At 39.9% G+C, this 21,259-nt stretch overlaps 1 protein-coding gene across 2 annotated transcripts in view; it reads left to right on the forward strand.

Annotated features, from left to right (window-relative positions):
* Positions 1–430: 430 nt before the first annotated feature.
* The window catches only part of LOC143854825 (EH domain-containing protein 1), a 46,549-nt gene continuing 25,720 nt past the window's right edge, over positions 431–21,259 (forward strand). The window contains exons 1-7 of one of the 2 annotated variants that reach the window (XM_077364935.1): positions 431–694; positions 785–864; positions 17,040–17,108; positions 17,201–17,258; positions 17,727–17,782; positions 17,897–17,939; positions 18,027–18,085. In XM_077364935.1, the coding sequence (XP_077221050.1) occupies positions 610–694; positions 785–864; positions 17,040–17,108; positions 17,201–17,258; positions 17,727–17,782; positions 17,897–17,939; positions 18,027–18,085 (450 nt within the window). In that variant the 5' untranslated portion in view covers positions 431–609. The remainder of the gene's footprint in view (positions 695–784; positions 865–17,039; positions 17,109–17,200; positions 17,259–17,726; positions 17,783–17,896; positions 17,940–18,026; positions 18,086–21,259) is intronic. The other variant, XM_077364944.1, reaches the window with a different exon arrangement.

The following is a 21,259-nucleotide window of genomic DNA, read 5'->3' on the forward strand; positions in this document are numbered from 1 at the left end:
TGATTTCAATATCAGCATGACTCTAAAAGGTCCCTGCTGAAGTCCCCAGAGTCCTAAGTGTCCGCACATTAAACTCCAAATCCCCAAAGAGTCATGGACAATATGGAGAAGTCCGCACATTAAAATCCTGCGCGACTAACACCGCCGCCGCCCCCCCCCCCCCCCCCCCCCCCAAATGGTTTAGTGGCATCTTGCTGAAATCTATAAGAGACTGAGCAATGCACTAATAATTGGTCTAAAGATTCCTCCTCTTTACTGCAAAGGATACACTAGCTGCTAATTTGAATTTTCTTTTCTTGATGGGATCACGTGTGTTTATGCTTCTTTCAAGTTAACCGTTCAGATCAACATAAGACAGGGCCCACTGTGCCACTCATCCCTCTTAGTCGTTTACCATCAAAATCTAAACAAAGCAAAGACGCGTGTGAATTGTAAGCAACACCCCTACCTATTGGGCATTGAGAAAGGGAAATAAAATATCGTATTGAAGAGCGGCAACACTGTTAAATTCCCTAATTAAGTTTCCTTCTCCCTTTCTCCGAGAAAAACAGAAAAGTAGTCATTCTCTTTTTTCTCTATTCATTCATACTCTTTCTCTTTCTGGATCTCATGGAGATCGATTCCGTTCGGATCAGTTCTTGTTCTAAAGAGAATCAGAAGATCTATCAGGAATGGTTTTCTTATGCAGATGCAGGTATCTTCTCTCAATTCTCCTGTCCCCTCTCTCTCTCTCGTCAAATTCATTTTAAGATCTTGAGAATTTAGTTCCTTTTTGTCTATTCAGATGGAGATGGTCGCATTACGGGAAATGTTGCGACCAAGTTTTTCGCTATGTCAAAATTATCTCGGCCTGAACTTAAACAGGTTCTCTTCATCTTCTTCATCTTGTGCTTTTCACTGTTCTGTTTTATAAATTAGGGTTTTCAATTTTCTCGGTTAGGGTTAGTCTCTTTTATTATTAATCGTTCGGACAGCCAATTTTGGGATTTAGGCGTGGTGTTTGATTGCACGGTGCCCACCTTGGGTGGGCATTTGTAAAAAAATATCTCCTATGATTTAGCCGATACATTGAATTTATTGTTTACACATGACAGGTGGGACACAACACGCTTTTCTCACACTCCTTTCGACACTTTTAAATGTACTTCTAGCAGTGCCAGACTTAATATGAGTGTGCCAATACATTTTTGTACCGTGCCAAGTTTGACATTTTATTTTATTATTGAATGTTGTGTTTACCTATTTTATTATTAACTCTTATTTTTATTATACTCTTCTTTTAACCTACCCAAAAAAATTAAACTTTTCCTTTAGCTCTTCTTTAACTAATATTTGCTGTTATATCCCCTCCCCTAAATTTAAAACCCTAAACAAACCTTTATTCCAATACTATATTCATTGTATCCTATTGGTCTCCCTTTCTCACTGCATATTGATACTTTATAGAACTGGATTAATTGATGAATGTGTTGTTATTTGATTATCTCACGTTTATTTTGGATTGTAATTTTTTTAACTGTATATTTTAGATTATACATGATTAATCTTAAGATTTATTAATTTGTTAAATGAATCCTGTGTTTACATTTTTGCAATTATGATAGTAATCAGTAATTTATATATATGTGCGTGTATGGGTGTGTCACCATTAGGGTTGCCATGTCAGACACTTCGTATCCTTGCCGAAACTTGACACATGAATCTGTGTCCACAAATCATGATTATATATACTTTCTCTTTTAGCCTTGTCTTCCTTTCTATGTTGCTGTGATTCTCACTTACGTAAGTTGTAAGAAGGCTCCGAGGTGCTTTTGTTGTTATGTTTCTGTACTGCCTACGACTAATCTATGGTGATATTTCTATGGACTATTTTTAAAGAAATATTCAGCAGCAAATCATAGTTTTAAAACTCCCCCATGTCATCATGGACTCTCCTAAGTCGACTCCCTTTTCCTTTGCCACGTTTCACGTTTTGCCACTGCATTCCTCTTTTTGCCTCGCAGAGTCATTAAAAACTCCTTTGACTTTCCCGAGTTATGACCGCGTCAACTGAGTACTCAGCCGCATCAACCACGTTCTTTTGCAGTGTCCGCGCCAAGTCAACAAGGATTTGTCTTGGCCGCATTTTGTCCCGCATCAGCATTTTTAAACACAGCTTTAAATTTCTCGTTTTAATGTATTTTCTAGATTTTTAAACCAACATTCCTGTTAATGATCTCCGCATATGTAATCTACTAATACCAAACATAAGTCATGCATTTATGCTACATAGCATATTTTATTTCTACCCAGCGCCATCCTTATGATGTAACATTTCTTCTGTCAGTCTCTTTCATGTGCCCAATTTATACTAGTGTTTTATAAGTTACTCCCTTATTGAGGAGGCTAGTCCTGGGCCGTCACTTCCTTAGTGACGCGGCACAGTGTTGCATGGATTCAGATTCACGTGTCGGGATCTGACACGGATTCGAGGACTCGGATTCGGCAAACCCCCAAAAGTAGGATTCGGATTCGGTAATTTTTAAATAAAATAAATTTTTAATATATATATATATATAATATATATATATATATATATATATATATATATATATATATATATATATATAGAGAGAGAGAGAGAGAGAGAGAGAGAGAGAGAGAGAGAGAGAGAGAGAGGAAACTGCTCACCAAACTTATGGTGAGCTAGCTTGCCCAATCACATGGGTCCCACATTTTGGGGAGTGATCCAAACCATTCATTTGCAAGGCCTTATCATAGATAGGGGGTGTACCAAAAATCAGCTCCATAGGATCATCCTAGCCCCTCCATTTGTGGAGGACAAAAATGGGGCAGATTTGTGTCTGTCCATTTTTGTCCTCCACAAATGGAGGGGTTAGGATGATCCTATGGAGCTGATTTTTGGTACACCCCCCATCTATGTAAGGGACTTTCAAATGAATGGTTTGGATCATCCTAACAAAGTGGGCCCCCATGTGATTGGGCAAGCTAGCTCACCAACAGTTTCCTCATATATATATATTTGTGTGTGTGTGTGTGCATATATATTCATGAAAAATTTGAGGGTAGAGGGTTGATGTAGGTTTTGTATTAAGAGAGTTTAAGGAGGAAGGGGGTCGATGTTCGAGGCGCTAGGGTTTTTATTAAAAGAGTACGGGTTGTGCTTTCATAAAAAAAAGGTAATAGAAAATACGTTTAAAGGGAAAATATAAAGGATTCACATTTTAAAAGAGACAACGATGAATTGGATTCGCTCGAAAAAAACATGATTCGTGCGGGACACGGCTACAACAAGAATCCGGGTGTGTCCCACGTGAATCCATGTCCGATTCAGATGCGGAGACGTGTCGACACGGATTCGGCAGGGGGGGGGGGCAAAGAATCCATATAACATAGGTGACGCGCCACATCGGCACCCGGGTGTGGTGAAAAATGAGCAAGGGTCCTCGCACTTTATTGGACGGGTGCGAGGGGCGAGAAAGCTAGTCCAAGGGAGTAGGATTCGCTTAGCCAGTTGGAACACAGGTTCACTAACAGGCAAGCTGAGGAAATTAGTTGATACGCTGAGTAGAAGGAGAGTTAATATAGCTTGTCTTTAGGAGACTAAATGGGTAGGAGAAAAATCTAAGGAAATAGAAAATTCGGGTTTCAAGTTATGGTATACAGGGAAGGAGAGGAATAAAAATGGTGTAGGGATTATAATAGATAAGAGCTTAAGCAATGAGGTTGTAGATGTTAAAAGGAAGGGTGATAGAATTATTCTAATTAAATTAATATTAGGTGAAGATATGATTAATGTTATTAGTGCGTATGCCCTGTTAAATAGGATTAAATGACTATTAAGAGGCAATTTTGGGAGGATATGGATGAAGTAGTCCAAGGAATACCACATGGAGAGAAGTTATTTATAGGAGGAGATTTAAACGGGCATGTGGGAAGAACTAATAGAGGTTTTGAGAGTGTTCATGGAGGACTGGGTTTTGGTAGTAGGAATGAGGCAGGAGAAGATATTTTGGAGTTTGCAGTGGCATATGATCAGATGTTAGTAAATACTTTTTTTAAGAAAAGAGATTCACACTTGATAATCTATCTTTAGTAGTGGCACTAATTGTAGCCAGATAAATTTTATCCTCACTCGGAGAGAGGATAGAGCTGTGTGTAAAGATTGTAAAGTCATACCCGGGGAGTGTTTAGTCACACAACATAGGCTAGTGGTATTGGATATATGCATCACACGTTGGAAGAGAAAAGATGGAGATGTTAGATATCCGAGGACAAGGTGGTGGGATTTCAAAGGGGAAAAACTAAATATGCTTAAGGATAGGCTGCTTAAAGAGGGACATTGGAGTTGGAACGAAGGGATTGATATTATGTGGAATGAGATGTCTAGTTATATCAGGAAAGTGGCTAGAGAGGTACTTGGAGAATCTAGAGGAAGTGGGCATCGTCCAAAGATACTTGGTGGAAGAATGAGGAGGTCCAAAAGGCGATTAGGTTTAAAAGGGTGTGTTATAAATGTTTTCATAAATGAAGAAATGAGAACATTGAAAAGTATAAGTTGGCCAAAAAAAGAAACTAAGAAGGCAGTAAGGGAAGCTAGAGACAGGGCCTATAAGGATTTGTACCACATGTTAGGGATGAAAGAGGGTGAAAAAGATGTTTATAAGCTTGCTAAGATGAGAGAAAGGAAGAGCAAGGACTTGAATCATATAAAATGCATCAAAAACGAGAATCAAAGATTGTTAATAAAAGAAAATAAGGTTAAAGAGGGGTGGAGGAGTTACTTCAATAAGTTGTTTAATGGAGAACCCGTAGCGAATTTGGGAGAAATTGATAACGCTTTTGTTGATACAAACTGGAGGTTTGTTCGTAGAATTTGAACATCAAAGGTAAAAGTAGCTATGAAAAATATGAAACTAGGTAAGGCTATGATGCCTGACGATATTCCTATTGAAACTTGGAGATGCTTGGGCTGATGTGGGTTTGGTTTGGTTAACTAGATTATTTAACAACATTTTGAAGACGAAGAAAGATGCTTGAGGAGTGGAGGAAGAGTACATTAGTACCCTAGTTTTAAATTTCGGCCGAGATCCGAAATTTCCGCCGAAATATTTCGGTTTCGGTTTGGTCCAAAATCTAAACCGAAATTACATTGAATTGGATTTTTACATGATTTTGCCGAAATCTGAAATTTCGGCTGAAATTTTAAGCGAAATTTCGGCTGAAATTTTAACCGAAATTTCGTTTTTCACCCTTATTTACAAAATTTCTATCGAAATGTAAAGATTTCCACCGAAATTATCGAAATTTCCACCGAAAGTTTGTACTTTTCGGTGAAAATTTTAAGAAAACCAAATTTCTTGTCAGATTTTTACGTGATTTCGGCCAAAATTTCTACCGAAACTTAAACTGACACCGAAACCGACATTTAAAACCTTGATTAGGATGTGTTTATAAGAATAAAGGGGATATTCAGAGTTGCATCAATTACCGGGGAATTAAGCTAATGAGTCACACCATGAAGCTTTGGGATAGGATAATTGAGCATAGACTAAGAAAAGAGACTAAGCTGTCAGAGAATCAGCTTGGCTTCATGCCCGGACGATCGACTATGGAAGCTATCTTCTTGATTAAGCTGTTAATGGAGAGATTTAGAGAAAATAAGAAGGACCTTCATATGGTTTTCATTGATTTGGAGAAGGCATATGTTAGCGTCCCCAGGAGTGTTATGTGGTGGGTTTTTGAAAGGAAAAAAGTGCCTACTAAATATGTTGTTGTGATTAAGGATATGTATGATGGAGCAATTACTAGTGTCAGAACTACGGATGGCACCTCTAATGAATTTTCAATTACAATAGGATTGCACCAAGGATCAGCTCTAAGCCCTTATCTTTTTATGCCAGTTATGGATGAACTTTAGGAGGGTATCCAGGATGAGGTGTTGTGGTGTATGTTATTTGCAGATGGCATAGTATTAATTGACGAAATCAAAGCAGGAGTTAATGCTAAGTTAGAGTTATGGATAACTACTTTGGAATCCAAAGGTTTTAGACTGAGTAGGACTAAGGCAGAGTATATGGAGTGCAACTTTAGTAATGTAAGGACGCAGGGTGAGGATGTAAATATGACTGGACAAGAGGCACCTAAGAGGGATATCTTTCGCTATCTTGGTTCCCTACATAAGGAAGGAGAGATTGAAGAGGATGTTAACCACAGAATAAGAGCAGGTTGGTTGAAGTGGAAGCATGCTTCAGGAGTTTTGTGCGACCGTAAAATACCTACCAAGTTGAAGGGAATTATAAGACAGTTGTGGGGCCAGCCATGCTGTACGAATCAGAATGTTGGGCCACCAAGAATCAGCATGTGCATAGGATGATTGTTAGATGCGAATGCTAAGATGGATGTGCGGCCACCCAAGATTAGATAGAATTAAAAATGAAGACATCTGTAAAAAGATGGGGGTGGCACCAATTGAGGAGAAGATGAGAGAGTACCGCTTAAAATGGTTTGGGCATATCCAACATAGGCTTTTGGATGCTCAAGTGAGAAGAAGTGATTCGTGCCAAGTTGATGGAGTAAAAAGAGGTAGGGGTAGACCGAAAACAACTTGGGTAGAAACAGTGATGAAAGACTTGAGGGCTAGGAACATAACATAGAACATGACCTTGGATAGGAGAGAATGGAAGAAATAGATCCATGTAGACGAACCCAACTAGTCAAGATTAGACTAGGTCAATTGGAGCTGGGTAGAATCTTTCATCTTCTCCATGAAAATTTTCTGAAGGATTCATTAGCCGACCCCAACTAGTTTGGGACAAAGGCTTAGTTGAGTTGAGTTGAGTCTTATAAGTTACTATCATGCATTCCTATCAGCACCATGATTTGGTTAGCATTATTAACGCATATTATCCTTGTTATAAGTATGTGCATGTGTGTGTTGATGCCTAAGGGCATAGTGGTCATTGTACTCTTCTCTCTTTATATAAATACATAAGTGAGGGGGAGCTATCCTCAAATCATTCTTTCTTTCTCTCATCTCATCTCCTCTTCTTCTTCTAACATGGTATCAGAGCCCTAAAGGTTACGATGCCCTAAGGACCGCGTCCGCTTTGCCTCGTCTGCGCCTCTCATCCCTCCTCTCTCTCTCTCTCTCTCTCTCTCTCTTGCGGACAAACCCATCCCTGTCTCTGCCACAAACCCGAGCGAAGCTCCGGATTGAATATCGATGATTCCACTCCAAAGCCCTAACCTTAACTCTAACCCTAGCCCTAACCTAACCCCAAATCCATCATTTCCAAACCCTAACCTTAACCCGTGAACAGGCGAACAATACCGTGAACAGTACCCGTGAACAGTGCCGTGAACAGTACCTGTTAATAATGCCGTGAACAGCACTGTGAATAGTGCCGCCCCGTCTATCATTTAAATCGCCTATTTTCTATTCCTTTGCAGTTTTTTCTATTTTTTCTAGTACCCTAATGCACTAGATTGCCATTCTATTTTGACGTGTAGGCTTATGCCTCCCTCCAGTATCTTTCTTATCCGGAACTGCGATCTGTCTTTTGGGCCCTTCTAAGCTCCTTCTTTTGATGTTTACTTCCCCTTTCCTTTTTTCCCCTACCCTTTCTCTTCCTATCAAAGGTGCACACTACGTGTTTGCTGAAATGTCTGAGTGAGCTATTGTGGCTCCGCCTTTATCTCCTGACCTCTCCTCTCCTCTCCTCTCCTCTCCTCATGGCTAGTGATCCTATGTCTTCCTATGCTTTGTCTCTTTGTCGGAGCTACGCTATTATGGCTGGGCTCGTCATGTGATTCTCCACTTCTCTATTGTTTATCATCTACTGTAGTGCGCTTGAGGGTGTCTATATTTCTATCATCATGGATCCTCATCGTAGAATTCCTCGTACTACTGGATCGACTTCTCCGCCTTCGGCTCCCTTTCCACTGCTGACTCCTACCCCTTTGATTGGGGCTTCTATTCTTGGTGCGTATATTGGTGATGGATCTTCTGGCCGTGGTCGTGGTTATATTTCCCCCTCCACTGGACCAGTCTGTATCTCCCGTGCTGACTATGATGAGTTTTTGCGCCTGTGTGCGCATCGCCAAACCCATATTGCCCCTTTTGCACAACCCAATAGCCCCCTGCTTCGCTTCTTACTACTGGTCCTTGAATTATTGATTCTGGGGCGTCCAACCATATAACGGGTAACCCTGCTTTCCTTAGGTCGTTTCAGCCCTTCTGCTCGCTTCTACTGTTACTTTAGCCAATGGCACCACTGCACCCATCTCTGGTACTGGCACCGTCTCCCCTCACCCTAGTCTTACCTTCTCGTCGGTCATTTGTATTCATAATTCACCCTTTAATTTACTGTCTGTGACCCAAATTACCAAAACTCATCACTATTAGGTCTCCTGCTTCTCCTCTCATTGTGTCTTTCAGGACCTTTCACTGGGAAGACGATTGCGTCTGGCCGTGCGGCCAATGGTCTCTATTACCTTAACTGTGATCCTCCTCTTGCTGTGTTGCATAGCTCCGTTGATGCCTATTAATGGCATTGTCGTCTCGGCCATCCTTCTCTTTAGCGACTTTAGCAGTTTTCTGTTATCTCTGGCCCTCTTCAGTCCTTTTAGTGTGAGGTCTGTGAGCTTGGGAAGCACCATCGTACTTCCTTCCCGCCCAGGCTGGTTAGCCGCTTTCGCATCCATTTAAGCTAGCCCACTCTGATGTCTAGGGTCCTTCCCTAACTATGTCTCTTCTAGGTTATCGATACTTCCTCATTTTTGTTGATGATATCTTCCGTATGACTTCGCTCTTTCCCCTTAAGGATCGATCCCACGTGTTTACTCCTTTTCGTACTTTCCATGCCGAGATGACTACCCAGTATGACTGTCGTCTTAAATCTTTGCGTACTGATAATGCTTGAGAGTACTTTACTGCCTCTAATGGCTTTGAGGAGTTCTTATCCTCATGGTATTATCCATCAATCCTCTTGTGCCTACACCTTCCAGCAGAATGGTTTAGCCGAATGCAAAATCCTGTCCTTGCTTGATATTGCCCGCACTCTTCTCTTCCAAATGCAGGTTCCTAAAGCCTATTAGAGCGATGCCATCATTACCGCCAATTTTTTGGCTAATCGGCTTCCCTCCTCACTCCTTGATGGCAAATACCCCTTTTCGATCTTACATCCTCACCGCGATCCCTTTCCTCATACTCTACGGGTCTTTAGCGGTGTTTGCTATGTTCATACCCTTACCCTAGGGCTAGATAAATTGGATCCTCGGGGTCCGGCGTTGTGTCTTTCTAGGCTACTCTCGTACCCAGAAAGGTTATCAGTGTTACAGTGCTCGACTTTGCCGGCTATTTGTTTCCACCGACGTTACTTTCTTTGAGTCTACCTCCTTCTTTACTGCTCCTGCTGAGAGCAATCCCTTTGTATTCAAACGTCAGATTCCTCTACCTCTACCTGTTCATGTTTTACCTGATCCTGTCTGTTCACCCTCTTTACCCTTGCCGCTGCCTTCGGTTCCTACTCCTTCCTCAGCTCCTCCTTCTTCAGCTCCTATACAGGTTTATTAGCGCAGACAGCGGCCAGATGCCCCTAACCCTCCTCCCAAGCCATCATCCTCTTAGCCGGCGATCCCAACTCATTCATCTCAGATGCGTCTTGTTCCCTCTCCCGATGTGGCTAGCGACTTCCCTATTGCTTCAAGGACTCGTTCTCGTCCTACCGCCCATCCTATTTCTTACTTTATCTCTTATGATCATCTCACTCCTACTTTTCGCACTTTTGTCTCCTCTTTATCTATTTCCCCGCCTAAGTCTGTGGAGGAAGCTCTTGCTCACCCTGGCTGGCATGCTGCTATGGACAGTGAGATGACTGCCCTTCAAGCCAATCATACCTGGGATGTCGTTTCACCTCCTTCTGGTGCACAACCTGTTGGTTCTCGATGGGTCTGTGCCATCAAATATTTTCCAGATGGGACAATTGAGCTCCTTAATGTGCGCTTGGTTGCCAAAGGGTACACTCAGACTTATGGAGTTGACTACACCGAGACATTCTCTCCCGTTGCTAAAATTCCCTCTGTGCATGTGGTTATCTCTCTTGCTGTCAACCATGGATGGCCCTTATATCGGTTGGATGTCAAAAATGCCTTTCTCCATGGCGACTTGGCTAAGGAGGTGTATATGGAGCAGCCTCCTGGGTATGTTGCTAAGGGGAGATGTCCTCCTCAGTATGCTGCCTTCGCAAATCATTGTATGGTCTCAAACAATCTCCTTGAGCCTGGTTTGGAAAGTTTAGTGATGCCCTCATGAGATATGGCATGAAGCAATGTGGAGTTGACCACTTAGTGTTTAGTCATCAGTCGAGTGTTGGCCATGTCCTTCTCATAGTCTACGTTGATGATATTATCATTACAGGGAGTGCCACATGTGGCATACAAAAGTTGAAGGTATTTCTGCTAAAAGAGTTCTCCACAAAAGACCTTGGTTGCCTTAGATTTTTTTGGGGATTGAGGTAGCTTACTCTGGCAGTAGCCTCTCTCTCTCTCACAGCGGAAGTATGTTCTAGATTTACTAGATGAGACTGGATCCTTGGGTATGAAATCAGCTGCTATTCCCATGGACCCCAATACTAAGCTGCTTCCAGAAGAGGGCGACTTGTTAGAAGACCCAGGCAGGTACAAACGGCTAGTTGGGAAGCTCATATACCTCATAGTCACTCACCCAGATATTTCATATGCTGTGGTGGTTGTCAACCCGTTCACGAGTACTACTCTTACCTTCCACTAGGCAGCTGTGATTTAGATCCTTAAATATTTGAAAAGCGCTCCAGGGAGAGGACTGCTTTTCAAAAGACATGGCCATATGAAGTTAGAAGGTTTTTGTGATGCTGACTGGGCAGGGTCACCGGCTGATAGACGATCCACTTCTAGATATTGCACCTTTGTTGGAGGTAATTAGTGTCCTGGCGAAGCAAGAACCAAAATATTGTATCCAAGTAGAATGCTGAAGTAGAATATAGAGCTATGTCACATACTGGTAGTGACCTTATCTGGTTGTGCTCCCTTCTATCTGAGATTGGATTCTCATCATTTTCCCGAGCTGAGTTATATTGTGACAATAATGCTGATATCCATATTGCTAACAACCCAGTGTTTCATGAGCATACCAAACACATAGAGGTGGACTGCCATTTCATACGTTACTGGATCCAACGGGGCGAGATATGCACTACTTTCACTCGGTCAGCAGATCAGCTGGCTGATACCTTCACCAAACCCTTGAGCAAAGCTAAATTAAGTGATATTTCTAACAAGCTAGGATTGCAAAATATATACATTCCAGCTTGAGGGGTAGTGTTAGAAGTATGTGTATGTGTGTGTTGATGCCTAAGGGCATAGTGGTTATTGTACGCTTCTCTTTTTATATAAATACATGAGTAACTCACTCTTTCTTTCTCTCATTCTCATCTCCTCTTCTTCTAACAATCCTGATCTTTGAGGTTTGTACACAATTCATCTCCTTAGTTCCTACCTTAATTGTCAGTTTCTTTTTTATGACTTTTCTTTCGCCCCCACTCCTGGATTGTAACATTTTGGTGTTCCGGCAATTTGGTGCTTCATTCTGGAAAAATGCTACTAAATTTGGTAAAGATTTGAACTTTTCTTTTTTTTTCCCTCCTGGATTGCAACGTTTTGGTGTTTCTGCAATTTGGTGCTTCGTTCTGGAAAAATGCTACTAAATTTGGTAAAGATTTAAAAATAGGAAAAAAAATGGAAAGCAAGCAGCAAAATATATGAAACCATTGGATCAAGAAAAACAGGGAAAATAGAAGAAAAAATTGAAAATATGGTAAAAAAAAACCAAAAAACAAGGTACTTTGAATAAGAACTTCGATGGAGGCAAAAAGTCGCACCTATGTGTATTATATAGTGGAACACTGGATCTACGATAGGTTGCACGAAAATCTGACCAGATAGGTCATATTCAGCCTCAGGTTAGGTCTTTGGCAAAGTTGGAAGAAACTAAATATATGCGGAAGAGGGATTTTTGATGTGTTTTAACTTTTAACTCTTCCATTCAACTGAAGGGTGAATTACATTCAAAGCCCTTCAGAAATATAAAATAACAACATTTGAGGGGGAACAATTGGACAAAAAAAACCTCAACTTGAAAATTTCCTTGTTTGTGCTTGATTCTGGCCAAACAGTACGTTCCAAATGGAATTTCCGGAACACTAGAAGCTGGTCGGACGGAATTTTCAGAATTTCTGAAATTCTGACCAGAAAGTTCTGACTGAGTGACTGTTCCGGAATCCATTTTGAACAGAATATTCTGGAAATTATGGCAACAAAAGAATGGACTGATAATTAAGGTTCCTACCTTGTTGTAACTTGCAATTGCACGTATTTAATATGAAGGAATTGGAAGACATTCTTTAAGATATAACCTTGATTTTCCCGAAAAAGAAGGAAAGTGCTGATTCTCTCCCCATATGAAAACTCTCTGTACTTTATTTCTCAAAAAAGAAGAGAAAATTCCTTTAATTTGTGTGATAATCAAACTATATTTGTGTTTTGCTGAGATGATCAGAATACCAAAGTCTTCATGATTATTCTGATAGATTTGAATACCCATATTTTAGATATGAATACGGCTAGCTAAACGGAATTTCTTTTTGTAAAAAAGACGAGATCTTCTACCAAGAAACGTGCACAAGAAAACAAGGAAGTGTGCTAAAATCCCACAAAACACCTAAAAAACTGTAAAAATGACCAAATCGTTGGTCATTTTCCCTTTTGTCATTATTTTCGGAACGGATTTCTGTTCTGTAAGTGTTTTCCTATAGATATAGTCAACGGTCATGGTTATTCGGCATTAATGAATTTTGAACTGTTACATGGTACAAGATTTCTTGTTGGAAGCCAGGACATTTATATTTTTGAATTCTGGAGATGAGTTTGATTTGAATATCATTGAAGGAAGCTAGTTATGAACAATTGTACGTTAAAACTTCTGAACAGCTGAGCATGTTTTTAGAATTAAGCATTGCCTATGACCCTACTTTTAGTTAATATGATTGCATTCTCCTACCCTTGGATTACCATCAAATTGTAAGAAATCCATTCATTATATCCCATAATTTATGCAGCACAAATCTATAGCTACTTTGTACAATAATTTTGAAAAAGGCAGGATGCCTTTGAAGAAAAAACTTTTTAAGAACTTTTGGTGATTTTAGTTGAATTTTTGGAATATTTTTGTTGGGTTTTAGAAAGTCCATGTTTTGGAAAAAGGTGCGATGATTTTAATTTGAATTGAGAAGGTTTAAATTGAAGTAGGAAGATTGATTTAGAAATGATTTATAGTTTTAAAATTTTGGATGAAAATTTATATTTCTCAAGTAATAGTTTTCGTTGGAAAGTTTATATTTGTAAGTGTAGTCAGAATTTGAGTTAAAATATACATTTTTTTGGGTATGTTTAATGTTAGCAAGTGTCTAGGATTATGAGCCCCTACTTTGGGAAGGTTTTGGAGTCATAGTAGGACACGTTTATGGTCTATATAAGAAGTCTTTTGCATGATATTATAACCATTACGATAATTGAAATTAGTTTTGCCTTTTCACTGTTTTTCTCTACAGAACCATATCTTACTGTCTACTTTTACTAAAGTACGTGTTTGGTTTTTTAGGTGTGAATTTAAGTTGAAACTTGTGATTGCTTTTGATTTCTGCTGCACCAACAATCACATCTTTGCATTTGAAATTATAGTATTTTGTGTGATTCAGTTGGTGCGGTGATGGATATTTAAGGGTAGTCTGTATTATGTATATCGATTATTTTTCCCAACGGGGCTAATAATAACTTAAAAAGCATTTTCTCTCCATATTTATACGAAAATCAATAATACATGTTCTGTGTTTAGAATTACTATTTCATAGCACTTGTTAGAAATGAGATTAGGGTTACAAGAGAGGAAGAAGAAGATGAGTGAAGGATGGAGAGTCTCCACTAGGAGCTCCTCATGAATATGAATATATGATGTATATATAGGTCTAAAATAGGGCAACAATGTATAATGACTACAATACCCCTAACTACTACAAGTAATGTCTAAACTACCGTAATACATTATTCAACACTCCTCCTCAAGCCGGAGTGTATATGCTATGGAGCTCCAGCTTGGGACAAAGAAAACCAACATGACAAACAATTAAAAATAAGAAAAAGTATAATCTTATACACATCCAGCTTGGTATAACACTCCTCAAGGCGTGGTGAATATATAAGGAAAGCATTACAAAAAATAACGGCCACCATGACAGTATGATCGTCGAGATCAGTGGCCACCAAAAAGGAACAGCTCCCCCTGAAGTAGCACTACGGCAAGAGCAGTCACAATCGGGTCTCCTCCTGAATGAGAACCCAGCAAATAAGTCTGGACAACTTCTCCCCTATCGACCGTATGCTTTGCTTTTTGGAATAAAATATTTTTTTTTTTTTAAAAAGGCACAACAAAGGTGCGCACGTAAGCAACGGAGAAGCACGACGAGTAGGAACACCAGCTAAGCGCCAATAGAAGATAACTACCGATGGGCAAACCATCGGAGACAAGATCGACGAGGAAACCATCGCCTAGAGAGAAGAAGAGATAGAGAAGATAACCAACCAACGATGGGGAAACCATTGTCTGATGACAAGGTCGACGGCATGAACATCGTCGCCTGATGACAAGAAGAAAAGGAGGGAAAAGTTAAACCAACCAACGATGGGACACCATCGTCTTGAGACTAGGTTGACGACATGGACATCGTCGCCTAAAAAGAGCCGACCAGCAATGGAGAAACTATTGCCCGGAAAAGAGAGGTCGATGGGAAAAGACTGTCGCCTGTAAGAGAGCCCACCAACGATGGATATAGAAGCCATCGCCCGGAAAAGAAGGGAGAAGATAACCAACCAACGATGGGGAAACCATCGTCTGGAGACAAGGTCGACGACATGAACATCGTCGCCTAAAAGGAGTCGACCAATGATGGGGACACCATCGCATGAAAAAGAAAGGTCAACAGGAAAAGACCGTCGCTTGTAAGAGAGCCGACCAACGATGGATATGGAAGCCATCGTTCCGAAAAGAGGAGGTAAGGCATAAAGCTGACAAGACAAAGACTGGCTAGGGAGCACAACAATAATCCCCCTCAGGCGAAGAAACTACATGAGCTCGGACAAGGAGAACAAGATCAAGACAAACAAAGAGATAAGGCATAAAGTCAGACAACACGAAGATACATGAAGACAAGAAAGACGATAATAATCACTAAGGGGATGAACGAATAACATAAAGAAGACGATAACACTATCTCTCAAGAAAAGACAACACAACAACATAGCAACACTCCTTCAAGAAGACACCAACATAACAATACTCCACCAAGAAAAGACACAAAGAAATACATGAGAACAACATGAGAACACACCCCCTCAAGTTGAAGGTCAAATACCTTCAACTTACAACGAAAAGAAGACAATCAAGGCACCCCACCTCTCTCGGACATTTCATCAAACACTTGGGGTGCGAAGGAAGATAAAATAAAGAAATTTGGAGGGAGTTTGGGTATATTGGAAGCCATTTGGCTTCCCCAAATGGGATGATGGTGAGAAGGTCCAAAAGGGGATTTGGGATTGTGAGTTGAGAGTGGGAGTTTTCAGTGGAGAGCCAAAGAGCCCCAAAAATATAGAAAAGAGAAAATAAAGGGTTGGAGTGAAGATTTGTGAGTAGAGGAGAACTTAATGGTTTTTTTTATTTTGGGATTTACCGCAAAAGAGAGGGAAGTAGAGAGTTGCGGCAAGGGGAAGGGCCTCTTTTTTTCGTGTATTACATATAACAAGAATTTCCCAAAAAAGAGAGATGTGGTTTGTGCAAAACCAAAAATAGAAAGGGAGAGAGCTGGCGTGGATGTGAGGTGGGGCCAAACGAGAGAGGAAGGTCTTACATGAGAGAGGCGGTACTGACGTAGCACAAATTTTCATTTTTTTTGTTTACAAATTGGGTGTGGGTTTTTGCATAGAGATTAGGATAAAATAGAGACAGTAGGAGATATTTTTGGTTTTTTATCATCAAACTATAAAAAAAAGAACGTACGCACATGGAGAGAAAATAAGGAAGTAGAAGAGAGATTTTAGGGATTTGGCAAGACGGAGAAAAAATCAGTGCCGCACAGGTAGAAAAAAGAAAGAAAAGGAAAAGGAGAGATGAGAGAGAGAGAGAGAGTGACATGGGATGCTTGAGATGGCTCTTCTTCTTTCCTTCTTCCTTTCCAAAGGATCTTCGCTCTGATACCATGTTAGAAATGAGATTAGGGTTACAAAAGAGGAAGAAGAAGAGTGAAGTATGGAGAATCTCCACTAGGGAGCTCCTCATGAATATGATGTATATATAGGTCCAAACTAGGGAAACAACGTACAATGACTACAATACCCCTAACTACTACAAGTAATGTGTAAATTACCCTAATACATTATTCAACATTACTAAATAGACATTGAATTTATTAGTCTGGAGGACTCATGTATTGCCTTGCAATGAAGACTTCTAGTCTCGGCCACTTATAATGATTGCTAGGGATTTAAACGGGCTGGCCCAACGTGCTAATTGGATCAAAAAGTACACTTGTAATCTGGCATGGCCTACATTGGGCTATTGGATTTTTTACCTAACTTTTGTTGAGTACAGCTCATTGAGGCCCACAGCACCCATTATTCTTTAACATTCTTCCCCTATACATTACAGCGCAAGATGGTTGTTGTCAAACTTAAATGGTTGTCTATACTATTTTATTTTCCATTCGCGGTGAATAGATAACGGATGCAAATGGCTTCTTTCTATTCTTCTGGTGAGCATGTTCTCTGTTCACCCATATATGGTCATGTATAGTTTTGCACATTTAGATGTAGACAAATAATTTCTTAGGTCTCATTAATTCTTATGTTATGTTTTACTTGTATATTCATATTAGTGTGACAAATATTTTCGACAGGTATGGGCTATTGCGGACTCAAAGAGACAGGGATTTCTTGGTTTCAAAGACTTCATTATTGCAATGCAGGTTCACCTCACAACTCTTCCACGGAATACATTTTCATTTGAATAATTTTTCATGATCCTGGTTTATATCTGCTAACCCTTTGAAATGAGCAGCTAGTTGCTTTGGCCCAAGCAGGACATGAAATTACCAATGATGTCCTTACAACTGCAGGTAAACAGGCAAATATTTGCAATTTTCTTTCTTTCTTGCCTAGAAATCCTAATGGGCAAATATGCCACTTATTGGCCTACTATCTGCATCACCTATATTGGATGAAAGTCTCAGATTCTATTACCAATTAGACTGGAATGTCGCAAGAATGATAATGTTTCTTGATACGTGCGAAACAACCACTTACTCCAAAAGCTTAAGGTGTTGGCGATTGCATTATTTAATCTTTAATACTTTAACACTCCCCCTCACGTGCAGCCCCTCTTTTTAGGGTTGTCCTACACGTGGCACATGTGGCCACTCTTTTGGGTTGGCCATTACATTTGGATTTTTAATGTCGAGGAGTTTTGAACTTAGGACCTTTGCTCTGATACCATGTGAAACAACCAATTACTCCAAATGCTTTAGCTGTTGGAGATGGCGTTCTAGTTCTTTAACCTGGACTGATATATTGTCCTTCTATCACAGCAGACTTGGAGAATTTGAAGCCTCCATTAATGGAAGGTTTGGATATATTAGTAGCTGTACGTATGAGATTCTATTATTTTATACATACAAACACATACCCAAAGATACACACTCACACACATAAGTTCGTAGGAATCATTTCATTTGTTTATGGATTTGTTATTTTCCAGAAAAGTAAGCGTTCACCGAAGAAAAGTGATCCAGATCTAAATAGTAAGGAAACTTTTCCTGTTTTGATGTGGCATTCCATTTTTAGTTTATGTTATATTATTTGAATTGAGCTCTTCGGTAATGATGCAGGTATGCCTCCACAGCAATCACTGGCATCCCAGTGGTTTACATCAAAGTCGGTGAAAAAGGTATTCTTTGTGGCTCTCTTATTTGTATTTCATTATGTCATGACCAGAAACATTTTGCTTTCTTGTAATGGGCTTATTCTATGCTTCAATTCCTTTCAATCTTTTTCCTTTTTCTTTAGTATGAATTCTTCTGATGAAGACACTGTGAACCCTAATAGGATTGTATGTGTAAACCCTGAGTCGAAAGTGTTCTATAATATTTTATATTTTTTTCACGAGCTATGCTTGTGATTGGGTTTTGCCTTATATATTAGTTGAGAATCCAGAGGCTTCCTGAACACATGTGGATCAAGTATCAGTTCTCTCGTTTGTTTGAATCCATTAATTTATTAGAATGGGCTTGCGAACCCTCTAATAAGATAAGAATGTATGTGTAAGCCCATACAACTTTGCTTTTGAAGTACTTTTGAGTTGAAAGGGTTCACTAATATTTTATATTTCTTTCACGAGTTATGCATTTGATTGGGTTTTGCCTTATATACTAGTTGAGAATCAAGAGGCTTCCTAAAGACCTGGGGATCCAGTATCAGTTCTCTCGTTTGTTTGAATCCATTAATTTATTAGAATGGGCTTGTGAACCCTGTAATAAGAATGTATGTGTAAGCCCATACAGCTTTGCTTTTGAAGTACTTTTGAGTCGAAATGGTTCACTAATATTTTATATTTCTTTCACGAGTTATGCTTGTGATTGGGTTTTGCCTTATGTACTAGTTTAGAATCAAGAGGCTTCCTAAAGACCTGGGGATCCAGTATCAGTTCTCTCATTTGTTTGAACCCATTGACTTGTGAATGTATCATATTACATTTCTCTCAGATCTCAATATGTTGTAATCTTTCTTGTCACATGTTGGCACCAAGGTTTTAAATGTCAGTTTCGGCCACAAGTGAAACCGAAATTTTTCGGTTTCAGTCGAAATCTTATGAAATTTCTGAAAACAATTTTGGTATTTTACAAGATTTCGGTGGAAATTTTGAAATTTTCGGTGGGAAAATGTAAGCCCAATGGCTCCCACGTTGGCAATCTTCTATGTTTTGATGATTCCAAACACAAGTTGATTTGTGTTGTATTTCTAATGTGTTTGATGTTGAAGTGCATGTGTTGGAGATTCAAGTATTCAAACACAAAAGTCAAGGACATTGCATGGATCGTGGCATGAATCAAATGGAGATCATTTGAAGCCAAAGGAAGATGAAGGCTTGGAGCATTTCATGAAGACCTTGTGAAGCTAAAAGAATGGAAGAGATGATCCATGGTGACAATGAAGACATTGAAGAAATCAAGTATTTGTCAAGTCTTTTAGAATGTATTCTACTCTCCTTTGTTTTTAGAAATGTTAAAAGCACTTATCAATGTTTTAAAATGAACTTGAAAATCTATTTGAAAACTTAGAAAATGTATTTGAAAACTTAGGATTAAAGCCCAAAAACCATGGCCCAAGACTCTGATTTTTTATAAGAAAAAAATGGAATTTAATACAGGGCCGGTCGACTGGGGTGTCCCGGGCGACCGCGGAAGCCGTGTTGGAAATCCAGCACTCGGCTTTCGATAGCGGGCCGGTAGATCAGGGTGATCCGTTCGACTGCGGATATGTTTATGTTTCGACAGAAACAATCCAGCATGGTTGGGGTGGACGACCGCCAAGGGTCGGTCGACCGCGATAGTGTTTTGAGCCGAATTTTAAATCAAACAGGGAGACCTCGCCGGGTGACCGCCACTGGCTCGGTCGACCGCGACGGTTTGAAATTTGAAATTAAAGAGGTTTGCCTGATAGGGGCGAACGACCGTCGTGGCTCTGTCAACCGCGCTGGTCTGGCAAAAGAGCCGTTGGGGACTGCGAGGTTTGACTTTTTCAACCCAGATTATTACAGTTTTACCCCCAAACGGTCATATTTTCAACTGTGCTATATATACACTATCCAAACCTTTCAAAAGTATCTCTTTGCAATAACTTGAAGATCCAAAAAGAGAAAATCAAACTTGTTTTAGTGTCTCTCTCATCTCTAAGCAAGAAAGTGGATTAGGCTTATATTTGTATATCTTCTATCCATCTTGTGTAACCCTCTTGAAGGGATTTTAGTTTTCTTTCTTTAAAAGAACATTGTATATTTGGCAACTGCGAAGGGACGCGTAGCCATCCTAAGAGCGAGTGTTGGAGACGCGGAGCTTTCTTCGGTTCGTGGCGAGTCTTGCGAGGCGTAGCCGCACCAAGTTGTAATTAGGTTGATTCCCTGCCATTAAGGGAATCCATAGTGAAGCCATCAACGGTGTGTTGGTGGAGTGGAGTAGGTCCGAGGTTGGGACTGAACCACTTAAAAATCTCGGTGCACTCTCTTTACCCTTGCTCTTTATTTTGTGGTGTGCATTTTGATTTTTATTTCATTTGTGCTTAAGGTTTTAATTTGCCGTTGTTTTTAGCTTCCACATTGTTTTTTGGCAAAAAAAATTAAAACCCAATTCACCCCCACCCACCCCCCCCCCCCTCTCTCCCTCTTGGGTTGCTATCACCCCTAGGATTTCAGAAATTTTAAAAATTTTAAAAATTTCGGTGAAAATTGCGCCGAAATTTCTGGTTCATGTACTTTCAGTGTCGGCCCTGGCCGAAATTCCGGATTTCGGCCAAAATTTCAAACCATGGTTGGCACCATGTGTTGACAGATTGTAGGGACAAAATCTGAACTGTGCATGCTTACAGTTACATGTAGCGTAGCTATCATTTGTACCTCAAACTCCCATTTTATCCATAACATTTCATATGGTGGAATATTTGTATATGCAATGTACTGCATTATAATCCTTGTTTATGTAATTGTCATATTTATATAATCACTGTTTGAAAATTTCTTGAATCATTCATCGACTCACAAGAGTTGACTAGGTTTTACCTTGATCGAGTTTTCATCCTAGTCACACTTTTACCACACCAAGTCAATTGAAAACACATTGACTTTCCCTAGTTAATGAAAAAGTGACCTCATCCTCAGTGACACACGTGAGTCAACTAGGTTTTGGTTCTCGTTCGATTTTGAGTGTTATGAACACTGCATATAATACCATAATCTATTTGATCCATCAAAAAAGTATTGTGACAGGCCCAAGTTGGACGAATCTTTTACTCAAGGTGTTGTTTCTTGTTTTGCCATCTTGCTCTTTAACAATTATTATTTGCTTTCATT

Source organism: Tasmannia lanceolata, unplaced genomic scaffold (assembly GCF_043159265.1).
Source record: "Tasmannia lanceolata isolate RefF3 unplaced genomic scaffold, GAP_Taslan_0.1 ptg000003l, whole genome shotgun sequence".
NCBI classification, from domain to species: Eukaryota; Viridiplantae; Streptophyta; class Magnoliopsida; order Canellales; family Winteraceae; genus Tasmannia; species Tasmannia lanceolata.